We start from the raw sequence: 24,087 nt of genomic DNA, 5'->3' as shown, positions 1-24,087 counted from the left end.
AGGGGAACGGAGGCTACTACCTCCTCTCTCCAGGGGAACGGAGGCTACTACCTCCTCTCTCCAGGGGAACGGAGGCTACTACCTCCTCTCTCCAGGGGAACGGAGGCTACTACCTCCTCTCTCCAGGGGAACGGAGGCTACTACCTCCTCTCTCCAGGGGAACGGACGCTACTACCTCCTCTCTCCAGCGGAACGGACGCTACTACCTCCTCTCTCCAGCGGAACGGACGCTACTACCTCCTCTCTCCAGCGGAACGGACGCTACTACCTCCTCTCTCCAGCGGAACGGACGAACCTCCTCTCTCCAGGGAACGGACGCTACTACCTCCTCTGTCCAGGGGAACGGACGCTACTACCTCCTCTGTCCAGGGAACGGACGCTACTACCTCCTCTGTCCAGGGAACGGACGCTACTACCTCCTCTGTCCAGGGAACGGACGCTACTACCTCCTCTCTCCAGGGGAACGGACGCTACTACCTCCTCTGTCCAGGGGAACGGACGCTACTACCTCCTCTGTCCAGGGGAACGGACGCTACTACCTCCTCTGTCCAGGGGAACGGACGCTACTACCTCCTCTGTCCAGGGGAACGGACGCTACTACCTCCTCTGTCCAGGGGAACGGACGCTACTACCTCCTCTGTCCAGGGGAACGGACGCTACTACCTCCTCTGTCCAGGGAACGGACGCTACTACCTCCTCTGTCCAGGGAACGGACGCTACTACCTCCTCTGTCCAGGGGAACGGACGCTACTACCTCCTCTGTCCAGGGGAACGGACGCTACTACCTCCTCTGTCCAGGGGAACGGACGCTACTACCTCCTCTGTCCAGGGGAACGGAGGCTACTACCTCCTCTGTCCAGGGGAACGGAGGCTACTACCTCCTCTGTCCAGGGGAACGGAGGCTACTACCTCCTCTCTCCAGGGGAACGGAGGCTACTACCTCCTCTCTCCAGGGGAACGGAGGCTACTACCTCCTCTCTCCAGGGGAACGGAGGCTACTACCTCCTCTCTCCAGGGGAACGGAGGCTACTACCTCCTCTCTCCAGGGAACGGAGGCTACTACCTCCTCTCTCCAGGGGAACGGAGGCTACTACCTCCTCTCTCCAGGGAACGGAGGCTACTACCTCCTCTCTCCAGGGGAACGGAGGCTACTACCTCCTCTCTCCAGGGGAACGGAGGCTACTACCTCCTCTCTCCAGGGGAACGGAGGCTACTACCTCCTCTCTCCAGGGAACGGAGGCTACTACCTCCTCTCCAGGGGAACGGAGGCTACTACCTCCTCTCTCCAGGGGAACGGAGGCTACTACCTCCTCTCTCCAGGGAACGGAGGCTACTACCTCCTCTCTCCAGGGAACGGAGGCTACTACCTCCTCTCTCCAGGGAACGGAGGCTACTACCTCCTCTCTCCAGGGGAACGGAGGCTACTACCTCCTCTCTCCAGGGGAACGGAGGCTACTACCTCCTCTCTCCAGGGGAACGGACTACTACCTCCTCTCTCCAGGGGAACGGAGGCTACTACCTCCTCTCTCCAGGGGAACGGAGGCTACTACCTCCTCTCTCCAGGGGAACGGACGCTACTACCTCCTCTCTCCAGGGGAACGGAGGCTACTACCTCCTCTCTCCAGGGGAACGGAGGCTACTACCTCCTCTGAACTACCTCTCTGTTCAGGGGAACGGACGCTACTACCTCCTCTCTCCAGCTACTACCTCTACTACCTCCTCTGTCCAGGGAACGGACGCTACTACCTCCTCTCTCCAGGGAACGGACGCTACTACCTCCTCTCTCCAGTGGAACGGACGCTACTACCTCCTCTCTCCAGCGGAACGGACGCTACTACCTCCTCTGTCCAGCGGAACGGACGCTACTACCTCCCTCCTCTCTACTACCTCCTCTGTCCAGCGGAACGGACGCTACTACCTCCTCTCCAGCGGAACGGACGCTACTACCTCCTCTGTCCAGCGGAACGGACGCTACTACCTCCTCTGTCCAGCGGAACGGACGCTACTACCTCCTCTGTCCAGCGGAACGGACGCTACTACCTCCTCTGTCCAGCGGAACGGACGCTACTACCTCCTCTGTCCAGCGGAACGGACGCTACTACCTCCTCTGTCCAGTGGAACGGACGCTACTACCTCCTCTGTCCAGCGGAACGGACGCCTACCTCCTCTGTCCAGCGGAACGGACGCTACTACCTCCTCTGTCCAGCGGAACGGACTACTACCTCCTCTGTCCAGGGGAACGGACGCTACTACCTCCTCTGTCCAGTGGAACGGACGCTACTACCTCCTCTGTCCAGCGGAACGGACGCTACTACCTCCTCTGTCCAGCGGAACGGACGCTACTACCTCCTCTGTCCAGGGAACGGACGCTACTACCTCCTCTGTTCAGTGGAAGGGACGCTACTACCTCCTCTCTCCAGGGGAACGGACGCTACTTCCTCCTCTCTCCAGGGGAACGGACGCTACTACCTCCTCTACTACCTCCTCTCTCCAGGGGAACGGACGCTACTACCTCCTCTGTCCAGTGGAGCGGACGCTACTTCCTCCTCTCTCCTCTGAACGGACTCTACTATCTCCTCTGTTCAGTGGAACGGAAGCTACTACCTCCTCTTTCTTCTCTCTCTTCTTCTTGCGGGGCTGGTTGTCTCCGTCCTGAGAAGGTGCGTTGAGCTCACTGCCGTACTCCCGGATCAACCCCTCGATCGCCCCTTTCACTATCTGGTCACGACGCTTTGTGTCTTCATCAAGAACCTCTTCCTCATCCTCTTCTTCCTTGGGCCCGTCCTCAGACTTGGCTCCCTATGAGACGTAAAAAAGAGAGAGGCGAGAAAACCAAGAGAAATTCCTTTATAAAATAAAACAAAAAGTACAGAGAAAGAGGAATGTTCATGTTGTACCACACAGAAGCCATGTTAAAACCAAACCAATGCTCTGCCCTGACGATGACGAAGACGAAGACCGGGACGATACCACTACGCAATATTTTGTTTTACATGACAAATATAAAAACACAAAGCAGACCAAACTCTACGCTGCTATAAAAAAATATATATTTAAAAAAAATGTAAAATATTGAGTGTGCTTTTGCTTAGAAAATTATTTTGGGACTCTAGATACTTTAATGTAGTAGTAATGTAGAGTAATAATGTTTGTTTGTTTCCAACATTAGAGCTGTTTTCATAAAGAAGTTTAACATCTGCTTTGTGTTGTATCGTGATACCGGTATCGTCCCGGACCCCATAAAAGACGCGAGAGACTAAATGTTGGCAATGAAATGCTCACTGCTAGGAGAGAGATGCAACTTATATTTTCTGAACCCAGTCTGCTCTCCTCCATTACCCTCTCATGGTAGACAGTGTGTGTGTGTGTGTGTGTGTGTGTGTGTGTGTGTGTGTGTGTGTGTGTGTGTGTGTGTGTGTGTGTGTGTGTGTGTGTGTGTGTGTGTGTGTGTGTGTGTGTGTGTGTGTTCACCCCGTTGGCGTTCCTCTTCCTAGCCTTCCATTCTTCAAGCTGGGCCTTGGTCTTAGCATCCACCTTCACCAGGAGCTTCTTGTCTCCCAGCAACAGCTCATGTAGCAGACGAAGGGAACGCAGGGTGGACTCTGGCTCCTTGTACTCACAGAAACCAAATGCTACAGAGAGAGAGTTTTATACAGTCACTGGGAGAGAGAGAGTTTTACAGTCACTGGGAGAGAGAGAGAGAGAGAGAGTTTTATACAGTCACTGGGAGAGAGAGAGAGAGAGAGTTTTATACAGTCACTGGGAGAGAGAGAGAGAGAGAGTTTTATACAGTCACTGGGAGAGAGAGAGAGAGAGAGTTTTATACAGTCACTGGGAGAGAGAGAGAGAGAGAGAGAGAGAGAGAGAGAGAGAGAGAGAGAGAGAGAGAGAGAGAGAGAGAGAGAGAGAGTTTATACAGTCACTGGGAGAGAGAGAGAGTTTTACACAGTCACTGGGAGAGAGAGAGAGAGTTTTACACAGTCACTGGGAGAGAGAGAGAGAGTTTTACACAGTCACTGGGAGAGAGAGAGTTTTACACAGTCACTGGGAGAGAGAGAGAGAGTTTTATACAGTCACTGGGAGAGAGAGAGAGAGTTTTATACAGTCACTGGGAGAGAGAGAGAGAGTTTTATACAGTCACTGGGAGAGAGAGAGAGAGTTTTATACAGTCACTGGGAGAGAGAGAGAGAGAGAGAGAGAGAGAGAGTTTACACAGTCACCGGGAGAGAGAGAGAGTTTTATACAGTCACCGGGAGAGAGAGAGAGTTTTATACAGTCACCGGGAGAGAGAGAGAGTTTTATACAGTCACTGGGAGAGAGAGTTTTATACAGTCACTGGGAGAGAGAGTTTTATACAGTCACTGGGAGAGAGAGAGTTTTATACAGTCACTGGGAGAGAGAGAGAGAGAGAGAGAGTTTTATACAGTCACTGGGAGAGAGAGAGAGAGAGAGTTTTATACAGTCACTGGGAGAGAGAGAGAGAGAGAGTTTTATACAGTCACTGGGAGAGAGAGAGAGAGAGTTTTATACAGTCACTGGGGGAGAGAGAGAGAGAGAGTTTTATACAGTCACTGGGGAGAGAGAGAGAGAGAGAGAGAGAGAGAGAGAGAGAGAGAGAGAGAGAGAGAGGAGAGAGAGAGAGAGAGAGAGAGAGAGAGAGAGAGAGAGAGAGAGAGAGAGAGAGAGAGAGAGAGAGAGAGAGAGAGAGAGTTTATACAGTCACTGGGAGAGAGAGAGAGTTTTACACAGTCACTGGGAGAGAGAGAGAGAGTTTTACACAGTCACTGGGAGAGAGAGAGAGAGTTTTACACAGTCACTGGGAGAGAGAGAGAGAGTTTTACACAGTCACTGGGAGAGAGAGAGAGAGTTTTATACAGTCACTGGGGAGAGAGAGAGAGAGAGAGAGAGAGAGAGAGAGAGAGAGAGAGAGAGAGAGAGAGTTTTACACAGTCACCGGGAGAGAGAGAGAGTTTTATACAGTCACCGGGAGAGAGAGAGAGTTTTATACAGTCACTGGGAGAGAGAGAGAGTTTTATACAGTCACTGGGAGAGAGAGAGTTTTACACAGTCACTGGGAGAGAGAAAGGGAGAGAGAGAGAGTTTTACACAGTCACTGGGAGAGAGAGAGTTTTACACAGTCACTGGGAGAGAGAGAGAGTTTTACACAGTCACTGGGAGAGTGAGAGAGTTTTACACAGTCACTGGGAGAGAGAGAGAGTTTTACACAGTCACTGGGAGAGAGAGAGAGTTTTACACAGTCACTGGGAGAGAGAGAGAGTTTTACACAGTCACTGAGAGAGAGAGAGAGTTTTACACAGTCACTGGGAGAGAGAGAGAGTTTTACACAGTCACTGAGAGAGAGAGAGAGAGAGAGAGAGAGAGAGAGAGAGAGAGAGAGAGAGAGAGAGATTTACACAGTCACTGGGAGGGAGAGAGTTTTACACAGTCACTGGGAGGGAGAGATAGAGTTTTACACAGTCACTGGGAGAGAGAGAGAGTTTTATACAGTCACTGGGAGAGAGAGCGAGTTTTATACAGTCACTGGGAGAGAGAGAGAGTTTTATACAGTCACTGGGAGAGAGAGAGAGTTTTATACAGTCACTGGGAGAGAGAGAGAGAGAGAGAGAGAGAGAGAGAGAGAGAGAAAGAGTTTTATACAGTCACTGGGGAGAGAGAGAGAGAGAGAGAGAGAGATTTATACAGTCACTGGGAGAGAGAGAGAGAGATTTATACAGTCACTGGGAGAGAGAGAGAGATTTATACAGTCAGAGAGAGAGAGATTTATACAGTCACTGGGAGAGAGAGAGAGAGATTTATACAGTCACTGGGGAGAGAGAGAGAGAGATTTATACAGTCACTGGGGAGAGAGAGAGAGATTTTACAGTCACTGGGAGAGAGAGAGAGAGAGATTTATACAGTCACTGGGGAGAGAGAGAGAGAGATTTATACAGTCACTGGGAGGAGAGAGAGAGAGATTTATACAGTCACTGGGAGAGAGAGAGAGAGAGAGAGAGAGAGAGAGAGAGAGAGAGAGAGAGAGAGAGAGAGGAGAGTTTATACAGTCACTGGGAGAGAGAGAGAGAGTTTTATACAGTCACTGGGGGAGAGAGAGTTTTATACAGTCACTGGGAGAGAGAGAGAGAGAGTTTTATACAGTCACTGGGAGAGAGGAGTCACTGGGAGAGAGAGAGAGTTTTATACAGTCACTGGGAGAGAGAGTTTTACACAGTCACTGGAGAGAGAGAGATTTATACAGTCACTGGGAGAGAGAGAGAGAGAGTTTTATACAGTCACTGGGAGAGAGAGAGAGAGTTTTATACAGTCACTGGGGAGAGAGAGAGAGAGTTTTATACAGTCACTGGGAGAGAGAGAGAGTTTTAGACAGTCACTGGGAGAGAGAGAGAGAGAGAGTCAGAGAGAGAGTTTATACAGTCACTGGGGAGAGAGAGAGTTTTACACAGTCACTGGGAGAGAGAGAGAGTTTTACACAGTCACTGGGAGAGAGAGAGAGTTTTACACAGTCACTGGGAGAGAGAGAGAGAGTTTTACACAGTCACTGGGGAGAGAGAGAGAGAGTTTTATACAGTCACTGGGAGAGAGAGAGAGAGTTTTATACAGTCACTGGAGAGAGAGAGAGAGAGAGTTTTATACAGTCACTGGAGTTTTACACAGTCACTGGGGGGAGAGAGAGAGAGTTTTATACAGTCACTGGGAGAGAGAGAGAGAGAGAGAGAGAGAGAGAGAGAGAGAGAGTTTATACAGTCACTGGGAGAGAGAGAGAGTTTTACACAGTCACTGGGAGAGAGAGAGAGTTTTACACAGTCACTGGGAGAGAGAGAGAGAGTTTTACACAGTCACTGGGAGAGAGAGAGAGTTTTACACAGTCACTGGAGTTTTACACAGTCACTGGGAGAGAGAGAGAGAGTTTTACACAGTCACTGGGGAGAGAGAGAGTTTTATACAGTCACTGGGAGAGAGAGAGAGTTTTATACAGTCACTGGGAGAGAGAGAGAGAGAGAGAGAGAGAGAGAGAGAGAGAGAGAGAGAGAGAGGAGAGAGAAAGGGAGAGAGAGAGAGTTTTACACAGTCACCGGGAGAGAGAGAGAGTTTTATACAGTCACTGGGGAGAGAGAGAGAGTTTTATACAGTCACTGGGAGAGAGAGAGTTTTACACAGTCACTGGGAGAGAGAGAGTTTTACACAGTCACTGGGAGAGAGAAAGGGGAGAGAGAGAGTTTTACACAGTCACTGGGAGAGAGAGAGTTTTACACAGTCACTGGGAGAGAGAGAGAGTTTTACACAGTCACTGGGAGAGTGAGAGAGTTTTACACAGTCACTGGGAGAGAGAGAGAGTTTTACACAGTCACTGGGAGAGAGAGAGAGTTTTACACAGTCACTGGGGAGAGAGAGAGTTTTACACAGTCACTGAGAGAGAGAGAGTTTTACACAGTCACTGGGAGAGAGAGAGAGAGAGAGAGAGAGAGAGAGAGAGAGAGAGAGAGAGAGAGAGAGAGAGATTTAGACAGTCACTGGGAGAGAGAGTTTTACACAGTCACTGGGACTGGGAGGGAGAGATAGAGTTTTACACAGTCACTGGGAGAGAGAGAGAGTTTTATACAGTCACTGGGAGAGAGAGAGAGTTTTATACAGTCACTGGGAGAGAGAGAGAGTTTTATACAGTCACTGGGAGAGAGAGAGAGATTTTACAGTCACTGGGAGAGAGAGAGAGAGAGAGAGAGAGATTTATACAGTCACTGGAGAGAGAGAGAGAGATTTATACAGTCACTGGGGAGAGAGAGAGAGAGAGAGATTTATACAGTCACTGGGAGAGAGAGAGAGAGATTTATACAGTCACTGGGAGAGAGAGAGAGAGAGAGAGAGAGAGAGAGAGAGAGAGAGAGAGGAGAGAGAGAGAGAGAGAGAGAGTCACTGAGAGAGAGAGAGAGAGTTTTACACAGTCACTGGGGAGAGAGAGAGAGTTTTACAGTCACTGGGGAGAGAGAGAGAGTTTTATACAGTCACTGGGGAGAGAGAGAGAGTTTTATACAGTCACTGGGAGAGAGAGAGAGAGAGTTTTACAGTCACGGGAGAGAGAGAGAGTTTTATACAGTCACTGGGAGAGAGAGAGTTTTATACAGTCACTGGGAGAGAGAGAGAGTTTTACACAGTCACTGGGAGAGAGAGAGAGAGAGATTTATACAGTCACTGGGAGGGGAGAGTTTTACACAGTCACTGGGAGGGAGAGAGATTTACACAGTCACTGGGAGAGAGAGAGAGTTTTATACAGTCACTGGGAGAGAGAGAGTTTTATACAGTCACTGGGAGAGAGAGAGAGAGAGAGAGAGAGAGAGAGAGAGAGAGAGAGAGAGAGAGAGAGAGAGAGAGAGAGAAGAGAGAGAGAGAGAGAGAGTTTTATACAGTCACTGGGAGAGAGAGAGAGAGTTTTATACAGTCACTGGGGAGAGAGAGAGATTTATACAGTCACTGGGAGAGAGAGAGAGATTTATACAGTCACTGGGAGAGAGAGAGAGTTTTATACAGTCACTGGGAGAGAGAGATTTATACAGTCACTGGGAGAGAGAGAGAGAGTTTTATACAGTCACTGGGAGGGAGAGAGAGATTTATACAGTCACTGGGAGAGAGAGATTTATACAGTCACTGGAGAGAGAGAGAGATTTATACAGTCACTGGGAGAGAGAGAGAGAGAGATTTATACAGTCACTGGGGGAGAGAGAGAGAGATTTATACAGTCACTGGGAGAGAGAGAGAGAGAGAGAGAGAGAGAGAGAGAGAGAGAGAGAGAGAGAGAGAGAGAGAGAGAGAGAGAGAGAGAGAGAGTTTATACAGTCACTGGGAGAGAGAGAGAGTCACTTTTATACAGTCACTGGGGAGAGAGAGAGAGAGATTTATACAGTCACTGGGAGAGAGAGAGAGATTTACACAGTCACTGGGAGAGAGAGAGAGAGTTTTACACAGTCACTGGGAGAGAGAGAGAGAGTTTTACACAGTCACTGGGAGAGAGAGAGAGAGTTTTATACAGTCACTGGGAGAGAGAGAGAGTTTTATACAGTCACTGGGAGAGAGAGAGAGAGAGAGAGAGAGAGAGAGAGAGAGAGAGAGAGAGAGAGAGAGAGAGAGAGAGAGAGAGAGAGAGAGAGAGAGTTTTACACAGTCACCGGGAGAGAGAGAGAGTTTTATACAGTCACTGGGAGAGAGAGAGAGTTTTATACAGTCACTGGGAGAGAGAGAGAGTTTTACACAGTCACTGAGAGAGAGAGAGAGAGAGAGAGAGAGAGAGAGAGAGAGAGAGAGAGAGAGAGAGAGAGAGAGAGATTTACACAGTCACTGGGAGGGAGAGAGTTTTACACAGTCACTGGGAGGGAGAGATAGAGTTTTACACAGTCACTGGGGAGAGAGAGAGTTTTACACAGTCACTGGGAGAGAGAGAGAGAGAGAGACAGTCACTGGGAGAGATTTACACAGTCACTGGGAGGGAGAGAGTTTTACACAGTCACTGGGAGGGAGAGATAGAGTTTTACACAGTCACTGGGAGAGAGAGAGAGTTTTATACAGTCACTGGGAGAGAGAGAGAGAGAGAGAGAGAGAGAGAGAGAGAGAGAGAGAGAGAGAGAGAGAGAGAGAGAGAGAGAGAGAGAGAGAGAGTTTTATACAGTCACTGGGAGAGAGAGAGAGAGATTTATACAGTCACTGGGAGAGAGAGAGAGAGATTTATACAGTCACTGGGAGAGAGAGAGAGAGATTTATACAGTCACTGGGAGAGAGAGAGAGATTTATACAGTCACTGGGAGAGAGAGAGATTTATACAGTCACTGGGAGAGAGAGAGAGAGATTTATACAGTCACTGGGGAGAGAGAGAGAGAGATTTATACAGTCACTGGGAGAGAGAGAGAGAGATTTATACAGTCACTGGGAGAGAGAGAGAGAGATTTATACAGTCACTGGGAGAGAGAGAGAGATTTATACAGTCACTGGGAGGAGAGAGAGAGAGAGAGAGAGAGAGAGAGAGAGAGAGAGAGAGAGAGAGAGAGAGAGAGAGAGAGAGAGAGAGAGAGAGAGAGAGAGAGAGAGAGAGAGAGAGAGAGAGAGAAAGAGAGAGAGAGGGAGAGTTTTACAGTCACTGGGAGAGAGAGAGAGAGAGATTTATACAGTCACTGGGAGAGAGAGAGAGAGAGATTTATACAGTCACTGGGAGAGAGAGAGAGAGAGATTTATACAGTCACTGGGAGAGAGAGAGAGAGTTTTACACAGTCACTGGGAGAGAGAGAGAGAGTTTTACACAGTCACTGGGGAGAGAGAGAGAGTTTTATACAGTCACTGGGAGAGAGAGAGTTTTATACAGTCACTGGGGGAGAGAGAGAGAGAGAGAGAGAGAGGAGAGAGAGAGAGAGAGATTTATACAGTCAGAGAGAGAGAGAGAGAGAGAGAGAGAGTTTTACACAGTCACGGGAGAGAGAGAGAGTTTTATACAGTCACTGGGAGAGAGAGAGAGTTTTATACAGTCACTGGGAGAGAGAGAGAGTTTTACACAGTCACTGAGAGAGAGAGAGAGAGAGAGAGAGAGAGATTTATACAGTCAGAGAGAGAGAGAGAGAGAGAGATTTACACAGTCACTGGGAGGGAGAGAGTTTTACACAGTCACTGGGAGGGAGAGATAGAGTTTTACACAGTCACTGGGAGAGAGAGAGAGTTTTATACAGTCACTGGGAGAGAGAGCGAGTTTTATACAGTCACTGGGAGAGAGAGAGAGAGAGAGAGAGAGAGAGAGAGAGAGAGAGAGAGAGAGAGAGAGAGAGAGAGAGAGAGAGAGAGAGTGAGAGAGAGAGAGAGAGAGAGAGTTTTATACAGTCACTGGGAGAGAGAGAGAGAGATTTATACAGTCACTGGGAGAGAGAGAGAGAGATTTATACAGTCACTGGGAGAGAGAGAGAGATTTATACAGTCACTGGGAGAGAGAGAGATTTATACAGTCACTGGGAGAGAGAGAGATTTATACAGTCACTGGGAGAGAGAGAGAGAGATTTATACAGTCACTGGGAGAGAGAGAGAGAGAGATTTATACAGTCACTGGGAGAGAGAGAGAGAGAGATTTATACAGTCACTGGGAGAGAGAGAGAGAGAGATTTATACAGTCACTGGGAGAGAGAGAGAGAGAGATTTATACAGTCACTGGGAGAGAGAGAGAGAGAGAGAGAGAGAGAGAGAGAGAGAGAGAGAGAGAGAGAGAGAGAGAGAGAGAGAGAGAGAGAGAGAGAGAAAGAGAGAGAGAGGGAGAGTTTTACAGTCACTGGGAGAGAGAGAGAGAGAGTTTTACACAGTCACTGGGAGAGAGAGAGAGTTTTATACAGTCACTGGGAGAGAGAGAGAGAGAGTTTTATACAGTCACTGGGAGAGAGAGAGAGAGAGAGAGTTTTATACAGTCACTGGGAGAGAGAGTTTTACACAGTCACTGGGAGAGAGAGAGAGAGAGTTTTATACAGTCACTGGGAGAGAGAGAGAGAGAGAGAGAGAGAGAGAGAGAGAGTTTATACAGTCACTGGGAGAGAGAGAGAGTTTTACACAGTCACTGGGAGAGAGAGAGAGAGTTTTACACAGTCACTGGGAGAGAGAGAGAGAGTTTTACACAGTCACTGGGAGAGAGAGAGAGAGTTTTACACAGTCACTGGGAGAGAGAGAGAGAGTTTTACACAGTCACTGGGAGAGAGAGAGAGAGTTTTACACAGTCACTGGGAGAGAGAGAGAGAGTTTTATACAGTCACTGGGAGAGAGAGAGAGTTTTATACAGTCACTGGGAGAGAGAGAGAGTTTTATACAGTCACTGAGAGAGAGAGAGAGAGAGAGAGAGAGAGAGAGAGAGAGAGAGAGAGAGAGAGAGAGAGAGAGAGTTTTACACAGTCACCGGGAGAGAGAGAGAGTTTTATACAGTCACTGGGAGAGAGAGAGAGTTTTATACAGTCACTGGGAGAGAGAGAGTTTTACACAGTCACTGGGAGAGAGAGAGTTTTACACAGTCACTGGGAGAGAGAAAGGGAGAGAGAGAGAGTTTTACACAGTCACTGGGAGAGAGAGAGTTTTACACAGTCACTGGGAGAGAGAGAGAGTTTTACACAGTCACTGGGAGAGTGAGAGAGTTTTACACAGTCACTGGGAGAGAGAGAGAGTTTTACACAGTCACTGGGAGAGAGAGAGAGTTTTACACAGTCACTGGGAGAGAGAGAGAGTTTTACACAGTCACTGAGAGAGAGAGAGTTTTACACAGTCACTGGGAGAGAAAGAGAGAGAGAGAGAGAGAGAGAGAGAGAGAGAGAGAGAGAGAGAGAGAGAGAGAGAGAGAGAGATTTACACAGTCACTGGGAGGGAGAGAGTTTTACACAGTCACTGGGAGGGAGAGGAGTTTTACACAGTCACTAGAGTTTTATACAGTCACTGGGAGAGAGAGAGAGAGAGAGAGAGAGAGAGAGAGAGAGAGAGAGAGAGAGAGAGAGAGAGAGAGAGATTTATACAGTCACTGGGAGAGAGAGAGAGAGAGAGTTTTATACAGTCACTGGGAGAGAGAGAGAGAGATTTATACAGTCACTGGGAGAGAGAGAGAGAGATTTATACAGTCACTGGGAGAGAGAGAGAGAGAGAGAGAGATTTATACAGTCACTGGGGAGAGAGAGAGAGAGAGAGATTTATACAGTCACTGGGGAGAGAGAGAGAGAGAGATTTATACAGTCACTGGGAGAGAGAGAGAGAGAGAGGAGAGAGAGAGAGAGAGAGAGAGATTTATACAGTCACTGGGAGAGAGAGAGAGAGAGAGAGAGAGTTTTATACAGTCACTGGGAGAGAGAGAGAGAGATTTATACAGTCACTGGGAGAGAGAGAGAGAGATTTATACAGTCACTGGGAGAGAGAGAGAGAGAGAGAGAGAGATTTATACAGTCACTGGGAGAGAGAGAGAGAGAGAGAGATTTATACAGTCACTGGGAGAGAGAGAGAGAGAGAGATTTATACAGTCACTGGGAGAGAGAGAGAGAGAGAGAGAGAGAGAGAGAGAGAGAGAGAGAGAGAGAGAGAGAGAGAGAGAGAGAGAGAGAGAGAGAGAGAGAGAGAGAGAGAGAGAGAGAGAGAGAGAGAGAGAGAGAGAGAGAGAGAGAGAGAGAGAGAGAGAGAGAGAGAGAGAGAGAGAGAGAGAGAGAGAGAGAGAGAGAGAGAGAGAGAGTTTTACAGTCACTGGGAGAGAGAGAGAGAGAGTTTTACACAGTCACTGGGAGAGAGAGAGAGTTTTATACAGTCACTGGGAGAGAGAGAGTTTTATACAGTCACTGGGAGAGAGAGAGAGAGAGAGAGAGAGTTTTATACAGTCACTGGGAGAGAGAGAGTTTTATACAGTCACCTCCTTTATCTTCACCTCATTTGCACACATTGTGTATAGACTTTTTCTACTGTATTATTGACTGTATGTTTGTTTTACTCCATGTGTAACTCTGTTGTTGTTGTTTGTGTTGAACTGCTTTGCTTTATCTTGGCCAGGTCGCAGTTGTAAATGAGAACTTGAGAACTCAACTGGCCTACCTGGTTAAATAAAGGTGTTCTCAACTGGCCTACCTCGTTAAATAAAGGTGTTCTCAACTGGCCTACCTGGTTAAATGAAGGTGTTCTCAACTAGCCTACCTGGTTAAATAAAGGTGTTCTCAACTAGCCTACCTGGTTAAATAAAGGTGTTCTCAACTAGCCTACCTGGTTAAATAAAGGTGTTCTCAACTAGCCTACCTGGTTAAATAAAGGTGTTCTCAACTAGCCTACCTGGTTACATAAAGGTGTTCTCAACTAGCCTACCTGGTTAAATAAAGGTGTTCTCAACTAGCCTACCTGGTTAAATAAAGGTGTTCTCAACTAGCCTACCTGGTTAAATAAAGGTGTTCTCAACTAGCCTACCTGGTTAAATAAAGGTGTTCTCAACTAGCCTACCTGGTTAAATAAAGGTGTTCTCAACTAGCCTACCTGGTTACATAAAGGTGTTCTCAACTAGCCTACCTGGTTAAATAAAGGTGTTCTCAACTAGCCTACCTGGTTAAATAAAGGTGTTCTCAACTAGCCTACCTGGTTAAATAAAGGTGTTCTCAACTAGCCTACCTGGTTAAATAAAGGTGTTCTCAACTAGCCTACCTGGTTAAATAAAGGTGTTCTCAACTAGCCTACCTGGTTAAATGAAGGTGTTCTCAACTAGCCTACCTGGTTAAATGAAGGTGTTCTCAACTAGCCTACCTGGTTAAATAAAGGTGTTCTCAACTAGCCTACCTGGTTAAATAAAGGTGTTCTCAACTAGCCTACCTGGTTAAATAAAGGTGTTCTCAACTAGCCTACCTGGTTAAATAAAGGTGTTCTCAACTAGCCTACCTGGTTAAATAAAGGTGTTCTCAACTAGCCTACCTGGTTAAATAAAGGTGTTCTCAACTAGCCTACCTGGTTAAATAAAGGTGTTCTCAACTAGCCTACCTGGTTAAATAAAGGTGTTCTCAACTAGCCTACCTGGTTAAATAAAGGTGTTCTCAACTAGCCTACCTGGTTAAATAAAGGTGTTCTCAACTAGCCTACCTGGTTAAATAAAGGTGTTCTCAACTAGCCTACCTGGTTAAATAAAGGTGTTCTCAACTAGCCTACCTGGTTAAATGAAGGTGTTCTCAACTAGCCTACCTGGTTAAATAAAGGTGTTCTCAACTAGCCTACCTGGTTAAATAAAGGTGTTCTCAACTAGCCTACCTGGTTAAATAAAGGTGTTCTCAACTAGCCTACCTGGTTAAATAAAGGTGTTCTCAACTAGCCTACCTGGTTAAATAAAGGTGTTCTCAACTAGCCTACCTGGTTAAATAAAGGTGTTCTCAACTAGCCTACCTGGTTAAATAAAGGTGTTCTCAACTAGCCTACCTGGTTAAATAAAGGTGTTCTCAACTAGCCTACCTGGTTAAATAAAGGTGTTCTCAACTAGCCTACCTGGTTAAATAAAGGTGTTCTCAACTAGCCTACCTGGTTAAATAAAGGTGTTCTCAACTAGCCTACCTGGTTAAATAAAGGTGTTCTCAACTGGCCTACCTGGTTAAATAAAGGTGAAATAAAAATAACAGGCTCGGCGGTAACTACACAGGCTCGGCGGTAACTACACAGGCTCGGCCGTAACTACACAGGCTCGGCCGTAACTACACAGGCTCGGCGTTAACTACACAGGCTCTGCTGTAACTACACAGGCTCGGCGTTAACTACACAGGCTCGGCGTTAACTACACAGGCTCGGCGTTAACTACACAGGCTCGGCGTTAACTACACAGGCTCGGCTGTAACTACACAGGCTCGGCTGTAACTACACAGGCTCGGCGTTAACTACACAGGCTCGGCGTTAACTACACAGGCTCGGCGTTAACTACACAGGCTCGGCGTTAACTACACAGGCTCGGCGTTAACTACACAAGCTCGGCGGTAACTACACAGGCTCGGCGGTAACTACACAGGCTCGGCGGTAACTACACAGGCTCGGCGGTAACTACACAGGCTCGGCGGTAACTACACAGGCTCGGCGGTAACTACACAGGCTCGGCGGTAACTACACAGGCTCGGCGGTAACTACACAGGCTCGGCGGTAACTACACAGGCTCGGCGGTAACTACACAGGCTCGGCGGTAACTACACAGGCTCGGCGTTAACTACACAGGCTCGGCGTTAACTACACAGGCTCTGCTGTAACTACACAGGCTCTGCTGTAACTACACAGGCTCGGCGGTAACTACACAGGCTCGGCGGTAACTACACAGGCTCGGCGTTAACTACACAGGCTCTGCTGTAACTACACAGGCTCGGCTGTAACTACACAGGCTCTGCTGTAACTACACAGGCTCGGCGTTAACTACACAGGCTCGGCGTTAACTACACAGGCTCGGCGGTAACTACACAGGCTCGGCGGTAACTACACAGGCTCGGCGGTAACTACACAGGCTCTGCTGTAACTACACAGGCTCTGCTGTAACAACACAGGCTCTGCGTTAACTACACAGGCTCGGCGTTAACTACACAGGCTCGGCGTTAACTACACAGGCTCTGCTGTAACTACACAGGCTCTGCTGTAACTACACAGGCTCGGCGTTAACTACACAGGCTCTGCTGTAACTACACAGGCTCTGCTGTAACTACACAGGCTCGGCGTTAACTACACAGGCTCGGCGTTAACTACACAGGCTCGGCGGTAACTACACAGGCTCGGCGGTAACTACACAGGCTCGGCGTTAACTACATAACAAGGAAAGGAGGGAAAGTATAATAGAAGTGTTGTACCTGTTTTGTTTTTACCTTGCAGTTTCCCAGAAGCCCCTTGGACCCTCTTCCAGCTCAGGACCAGGCCACATTTCTACAGGATGGTGGAAAAGACAGGCAGAGGGACATCACTCATCTGAGACTAAAGACCAAAATGTCAGTGTGATCCAATATCATTCCATCAAATTGGTTTATAAACTTTATATTAGGATTATTACGACACCAGGATCACGATACACAATCGAGAATCGTGGCAAGGAATGCTCTCAATGTAGCAAACACACTTCTGTTGAGGCACATTTGTTTTTCTTCCCAGAGCATTTCAGAAAGTATTCAGACCCCTTGACTATTTCCACATTTTGTTGAGTTACTGCCTTATTCTAAAATGGATTTAATTAATTGGTTTCTATATCAATGTACAACGCGAAAAACAGGTTTTTAGAAATTTTTGGAAATTTATGAATAAAACCCCCAGAAATACCATATTTACATACAATACCAATCAAAAGTTTGGACACCTGCTCACTCATTCAAAGGGTTTTCTTTATTTTGTACTATTTTCTACATTGTAGAATAATTTATTCTAATAGAATAATAATATTAGTATATTATAATATATTATATAATAAATAGAATAATAATATTATTATATAATATATTATATAATTAATAGAATAATATTATTATATATTATATAATTAATAGAATATTATTATAATATATTATATAATTAATAGACTAATAATATTATTATAATATATTATATAATTAATAGAATAATATTATTATTATAATATATTATATAATTAATAGACTAATAATATTATTATATATTATATAATTAATAGACTAATAATATTATTATATATTATATAATTAATAGACTAATAATATTATTATATATTATATAATTAATAGAATAATAATATTATTATAATATATTATATAATTAATAGAATAATAATATTATTATAATATATTATATAATTAATAGAATAACAATATTATTATAATATAATATATAATTAATAGAATAATAATATTATTATAATATAATATATAATTAATAGAATAATAATATTATTATAATATATTATATAATTAATAGAATAATAATATTATTATAATATATTATATAATTAATAGAATAATAATATTATTATAATATATTATATAATTAATAGAATAATAATATTATTATAATATATTATATAATTAATAGAAAAATAATATTATTATAATATATTATATAATTAATAGAATAATAATATTATTATAATATATTATATAATTAATAGAATAATAATATTATTATAATATATTATATAATTAATAGAATAATAAAAAAAATATTCCCGAATGCACTGTATATCACACAATATTTTACATACATCAGGTTGGGCGTTTAGTCCTCTTTAAAATAACAGATCTCAGTCCTTGTAAAAGTGAACTCTGGGTAAAAAAATAACTCAGTTCTCGTTGTATTCACACTGCCTTTGAAAAGAACTCAGTTCTCGTTGTATTCACACTGCCTTTGGAAATAACTCCGTTCTCGTTGTATTCACACTGCCTTTGAAAAGAACTCAGTTCTCGTTGTATTCACACTGCCTTTGAAAAGAACTCAGTTCTCGTTGTATTCACACTGCCTTTGAATATAACTCCGTTCTCGTTGTATTCACACTGCCTTTGAAAAGAACTCAGTTCTCGTTGTATTCACACTGCCTTTGAAAAGAACTCAGTTCTCGTTGTATTCACACTGCCTTTGGAAATAACTCCGTTCTCGTTGTATTCACACTGCCTTTGAAAAGAACTCAGTTCTCGTTGTATTCACACTGCCTTTGAAAAGAACTCAGTTCTCGTTGTATTCACACTGCCTTTGAAAAGAACTCAGTTCTCGTTGTATTCACACTGCCTTTGAATAAGGATTCAACTATTTTGCCAGTTCATCACCTATTTTTTGTGAGAGAGTCGTCTTTGCATTCACATTGCTGTGGTTACAAAGAAACCAAGTTTTATTTTTTTCCCTCCCAATATTCACTCAATGCACTCTGGGATTTTACACAAGCCATTAAATCAGAACGTGTTATCAGACAACGAGATAAACCAACTTACATTTTGGAAACTAATATAAAGATGACATATAATAATTATAAATCAGAAGATCATAATAATTAGCATGTAAATATTACTGGAAACAGAATAAATAGCAGAATAAAACAGGTAGATTAAATAATGATGTGATTGAAAATTGTACACTCAAAATGTAGGCTACTGTCCCTTTAAGAGCAAGCATTGATTTTGTACCCTGTCGTGATTCTCACCAAATATATTGGTCTTCTCACACTATCCAAACTACAAAAACAGAATAGACAGCTGAAACAGCTGATGAAGATCTCTTAGCCTGTTGATCACATATTACAAACAAATAAATCTGATGCAAACCAATCATCTCAACATTGTGTCAAAAACTCCACACATATTTTTGGAATGTATCTGTTGACAATTGCTTAATCAATATCCTCCCCAAAAAACAGCATAGGCCTCCCGGGTGGCGCAGTGGTTAAGGGTGCTGTACTGCAGCACCAGCTGTGCCACCAGAGACTCTGGGTTTGCGCCCAGGCTCTGTCGAAACCGGCCGCGACCGGGAGGTCCGTGGGGCGACGCACGATTGGCCTAGAGTCGTCCGGGTTAGGGAGGGTTTGGCCGGTAGGGATGTCCTTGTCTCATAGTGCACCAGCGACTCCTGTGGCGGGCCGGGCGCAGTGCGCGCTAACCAAGGTTGCCAGTTGCACGGTGTTTCCTCCGACACATTGGTGCGGCTGGCTTCCGGGGTTGGATGCGCACTGTGTTAAGAAGCAGTGCGGCTTGGTTGGGTTGTGTATCGGAGGACGCATGACTTTCAACCTTAGTCTCTCCCGAGCCCGTACGGGAGTTGTAGCGATGAGACAAGATAGTAGCTACTAATAATTGGATACAACAAAATTGGGGTGAAAAAGGTGGTAAAATGTTATTATAAATAAATAAAAACTAAAACTACTATCAGGATGGCGGAATTCAAGCACTCAGAACGCCTCTCAAGATGATCTCAGTTCGGGTTCAAGGGCTCTTTTGAAGGGTCTGAGTTCCTTTAGAGTGTTCACACTTCACAAAACTGATTTAAGGAAACCGCACTGAGTTCCAAAAAATTGGCTGTAATTGAAAATTGTACACTCAAAATTAGTCTGCTTCATTCTTGATTTATTTTTTTTGCCATGGAAAACCGAGTATTGTCGTATCGCAATACTGGTATTGTGGACAACACTACTTTATAAAAGCCCTTTTTCACATAAACTGTTGTCACAAAGTGCTTTACAGTAACCCGGCCTAGAAAACCAAGAACCAAGCAGTGGCAAGAGAACCCAGATCACAAATAAAACACAAACGGAAGGTTAAATCCCCTGTTTCCTCACCGCTAACAGCTGTCTGACCAGCATGTCTGAAGCCTTCTCTGAGATGTTCCCGACAAACACTGTGGTGGTGGGGTCTCCACTGCCCCCCTCCTGGTTCTCCTTGACTCGGACTGGGTTCAGATCCTTCCTAGGGCCAGGAGGCATCTGGACCATAGACACTGTGGTAGGAACCATGACCTGCAATACAATAATACAACACACACATTAGGAGAGGGGAGTTTTGTGTCTGTGTGTTTATTTGTGTGTGTGTGTTTATTTGTGTGTGTGTGTTTATTTGTGTGTGTGTGTGTGTGTGTTTATTTGTGTGTGTGTGTGTGTTTATTTGTGTGTGTGTGTGTGTGTGTGTTTATTTGTGTGTGTGTGTGTTTAGTTGTGTTTATTTGTGTGTGTGTGTGTGTGTGTGTGTGTGTGTGTGTGTGTGTGTGTGTGTGTGTGTGTGTGTGTGTGTGTGTGTGTGTGTGTGTGTGTGTGTGTGTGTGTGTGTGTGTGTGTGTGTGTGTGTGTATTTGTGTGTGTGTGTTTATTTGTGTGTGTGTGTTTATTTGTGTGTGTGTGTTTATTTGTGTGTGTGTGTTTATTTGTGTGTGTGTGTGTGTGTGTGTGCGCGTGTGCGTGTATATTTGTTTGTGTAACAGCAGCAGTAGAGGCTTACAGCGGGCGCAGAGGTCATAATCCCCATGTGGACTGGAATCATGGGCGTACCTCGAAGAAGACACAGAGACACATCAGACGAATCTGCAGTAAGACATTGGTCCTCTCCCTAAATACACCACTGCACTTGACCATCACCAAAGTGATGTGTTTTTTATTTTATATTTTATTAGGATCTCTTTTAGTCCTCATTTGGGAGTCGTTAAACATTCAAATACAATGTATAATACAACAACAACAACAACAACAAATAACATGTTGACATATAACCCACTGTTACAAACGGCAGACATAATATTATGACTAGATAGATTGGTTCATTCATCTACCATAGTCCTGCATAACCTTAACATGTATTTGATTTTGATTTTACAAATACTTCTAAAGAATTACGTGCATTTTATACATTGAAAAAGTTTCTGGTTTGCTCAGATAAATTATTACACTTCTTTATTTCTTTTGAATCTAAATGATATTTTGTCTATTTCTCTTTCCTGGCTGGGTAACACAAACATCCAGACTGTATCACATCCGGACCTGATTGGGAATCCCGTAGGGGCGGTGCACAATTGGCCCAGAGGCGCCCGGGTTTGGCCAAGGTGTACGCCGTAATTGTAAATAAGAATTTGTTCTTAATTGATTTAATTTAATTAATTTAATCGTTAAATAAAAAGGTTCAATTAAAAATAGCTGGTGTCTATTCTATAATCTATTCCTAGTATTGACTGAATGTCTGTCTCTTACCAACGGAATACTGTTGTGAATGGAGTTCTGAAATAAAATAAGCATGTTTTTTTTCCCCCTTCCAATTATCAATGACCCCCCCCCCATCACCCAGGTGCATTGTGCATGACTGCAACAGAAGAACCATATCTCCACCTTAAAACAATCCGTGCTGCTTTGTTCTGTCTAACCTGCAACCTCCTAATGTCCTATTGCTGTTGCATTTTTCCCCAGACCTTAGAACAGTAATTCACCTGACCTCCCAATTAATGCCTGTGTTGTTTAAGAATCTTTCCTGGTAAAATATTTAGCTATCCTTTTGATCATGCAAGTCAACCAATGCAGTGGAATGTTTTTAATAGCGATAAGCATTCTGATTGGCTGTGATCAGATCATTCTTTTCCCCATATAATCCCATATTTGCCTACTCACAATACCCTCCAATATCTCACTGAGTGAACGGCGTAGACTGATTGGTCGACCATTGGCAGGAGTAATGAGTTCTTTGCTGTCTTTTGGGATTGGACAAACATTTGGAAATTGCCTCTTTTCCAGTGACCAATTAAATAGGAATTTCAGTGGAGCTGCAATCTGGGGAAGCAACAGAGCGAAGTAAAATAATTGTCCCATAAGATCATAACCTGTAGATTTACCATCAGGTAATGACTTGAATAGGTTTAACACCTCCTCCACTGACACCGTTTGCAGACTAAAAGAGCAGATCTTATTGCTCATAATATGATCATCAATTCATTGGACAATAATTGGTCTTTACATTACCTCTCAGCAAATTAGTTTTCCAGTCAACCTCCACACAAGACGGGCATGATGAGATAGATGTATCAAGTATGCCCTTCACTGTATTTCATACCTTTTTACAATCAATACAAGCATTTTTATAAAATAACGTTTTTTTCCCCCTCCTTAAATTTAATTTAACTGCATAATTACATAATATTCTATAAATTGTCTTTTTAGTTTTGAATTGGCTGCTAAGTCTTTTGCCAAATGTCTTTGAGAAAACGCCTCATCGGTTCATTGGGGCGGCAGGGTAGCCTAGTGGTTAAGAGCATTGTACTAGTAACCGAAAGGTTGCAAGTTCAAATCCCCAGGGTACAAATCTGTCGGTTCTGACCGTTCCTAGGCCGTCATTGGAAATAAGAATTTGTTCTTAACTGACTTGCCTAGTTAAATAAAGTTTTTTTTTAAATCCATGGAGATGTACTTTTTCTTACTGATGCATGATGGTCCATTACCACAGTGAGCAAATAAACAAAACATTCTGTCGTGTGATATAAATCATCCTCTAGATAAATCAGCTCCCAGGGTTCAACAGCCAAATCATTTTGAAATTGCATATGATTAAAACATTATTTTTTTAAATGTATATTGACCAAAATCCTTGGGGGTTTCTTTGGAATCTTGGTGTTCATCATTATAGTCACAATATTATGGTCTGTCCAGACCACTGGCATTGATCTGGCCTTTAGGCATTGCAATAGTATATAACAGAAGATCAGATCAATGCACGCGAGATGCCTTTAATCAACATAGCAATAAATAATTAGAAAACTGAAAAGATCCCCGGGACCACCCATACATAGAATGTATGCACACATGACTGTAAGTCGCTTTGGATAAAAGCGTCTGCTAAATGGTATATATTATTATTATAAAAGGTTTCTGGTAGCAGAGGCCTCTGATTACCTCCAGCTTGATCACTCAGACTAAAATGTTTCTCACCTGCTGGGACTCCCTGGGGGAACCCCGCGAATTGGGGAGGGCAAATCCCGGGGGGCAACTGGGGGAGGCGGTTCAGGTGAGGGGGGTACGACATCTTGGGAGGTGGGTGCAGTGACCTGGAAAATGAAATGTAAAAGGAAGAACAGGTTCAAGGATTACCATGGCATGGGGGAACCCATGAATACATTCTGGCCTGCGGAGATAGCTAGCTAGGCTAGCTTAGTTAACAGCTAAACTGGGTGTTTGGTTAGCCTACATTACCTACAATTGACATTAAACAATTACACCAATGAAGTTAAATGTTGTAGGCCAACTGGCTGCCTAGTTAATAGAATAAGCTCTTTCCATGACACACTTCCTATTGGCCATCGTTAGTTAAGCTACTGAAGCTACCAATGTAGCTAAAGAGCTAGCTAGCTAGCTAACTAACTAAATGTTGCTAACTTGCTAGCTATTCTAACGTTTATAAACTTTTGCTAAAAGAGTGGGATGTACATACCTGAAACCGGGCGACGTACACACACACACACTGTAACCTTGTATAACCTTTAATGAACAATATTTTATCTGTCTTCGATAGCTAATTTGCTAGCTACGTTATGCCGCTAAAAAAAATAATACTGTTTTCGCAATGCATTATGGGATATGTTTTTATTTTATTTTTAAAAGTGTGTTAATATTTTTCAACGCTTGAGGTCGACATAAATGTATATGTATATTCTTTACCAAAATAACCCTGTTTGTTTTTTTTTTGCTCAAACAGTTATCAAACAGATAACACAACACAGAATAACAGACACAAACCACTGTATTTATAACCCCCATGGATGTACATTTGTAAGCCAAGGCCTGTACTTGCCTATGGGGGGCTATGTTATTCTATTCAAATAATATAGTAATATTTCAAGAAGCCTAGGCTATACCTATAGCCTACCAAACTATTTTTAGGGGAAGGCAGAATTGCCACTAGTAAGGCACGTCGTTTATGGTCACTTACATGTAAACATGGGGTGCAGGCTGACATCTGATAGGCTGTGTTTTAAACTATTATGGAAGGCAGACATCCAGGTTAAGCAACACATTTGTCAACCACGGTTTCCTGTCTATGTGGAATTTGGGGCGGCAGGTAGCTTAGAGCGTTGGACTAGTAACCGAAAGGTTGCATGGTCGAATCCCAGAGCTGACAAGGTAAAAATCAGTCGTTCTGCCCCTGAACAGGC

At 44.4% G+C, this 24,087-nt stretch overlaps 1 protein-coding gene across 2 annotated transcripts in view; it reads right to left on the bottom strand.

The window, feature by feature from the left end:
- The window catches only part of LOC124046800 (RNA-binding protein 25-like), a 58,385-nt gene extending 34,878 nt beyond the window's left edge, over positions 1-23,507 (bottom strand). Inside the window, exons 1-7 of one of the 2 annotated variants that reach the window (XM_046367556.1) lie at positions 23,367-23,507; positions 22,868-22,983; positions 20,403-20,452; positions 19,751-19,927; positions 16,323-16,395; positions 3,472-3,632; positions 2,605-2,799 (exon numbers count right to left, since the gene is read on the bottom strand). In XM_046367556.1, coding sequence (XP_046223512.1) covers positions 2,605-2,799; positions 3,472-3,632; positions 16,323-16,395; positions 19,751-19,927; positions 20,403-20,452; positions 22,868-22,961 — 750 coding nt within the window. In that variant the 5' untranslated portion in view covers positions 22,962-22,983; positions 23,367-23,507. The remainder of the gene's footprint in view (positions 1-2,604; positions 2,800-3,471; positions 3,633-16,322; positions 16,396-19,750; positions 19,928-20,402; positions 20,453-22,867; positions 22,984-23,366) is intronic. The other variant, XM_046367557.1, reaches the window with a different exon arrangement.
- Between the last annotated feature and the right edge of the window lie 580 nt (positions 23,508-24,087).

Source organism: Oncorhynchus gorbuscha, linkage group LG10 (assembly GCF_021184085.1).
Source record: "Oncorhynchus gorbuscha isolate QuinsamMale2020 ecotype Even-year linkage group LG10, OgorEven_v1.0, whole genome shotgun sequence".
Classification (NCBI taxonomy): domain Eukaryota; kingdom Metazoa; phylum Chordata; class Actinopteri; order Salmoniformes; family Salmonidae; genus Oncorhynchus; species Oncorhynchus gorbuscha.
This window is presented reverse-complemented; position numbering and strand designations above follow the sequence as displayed.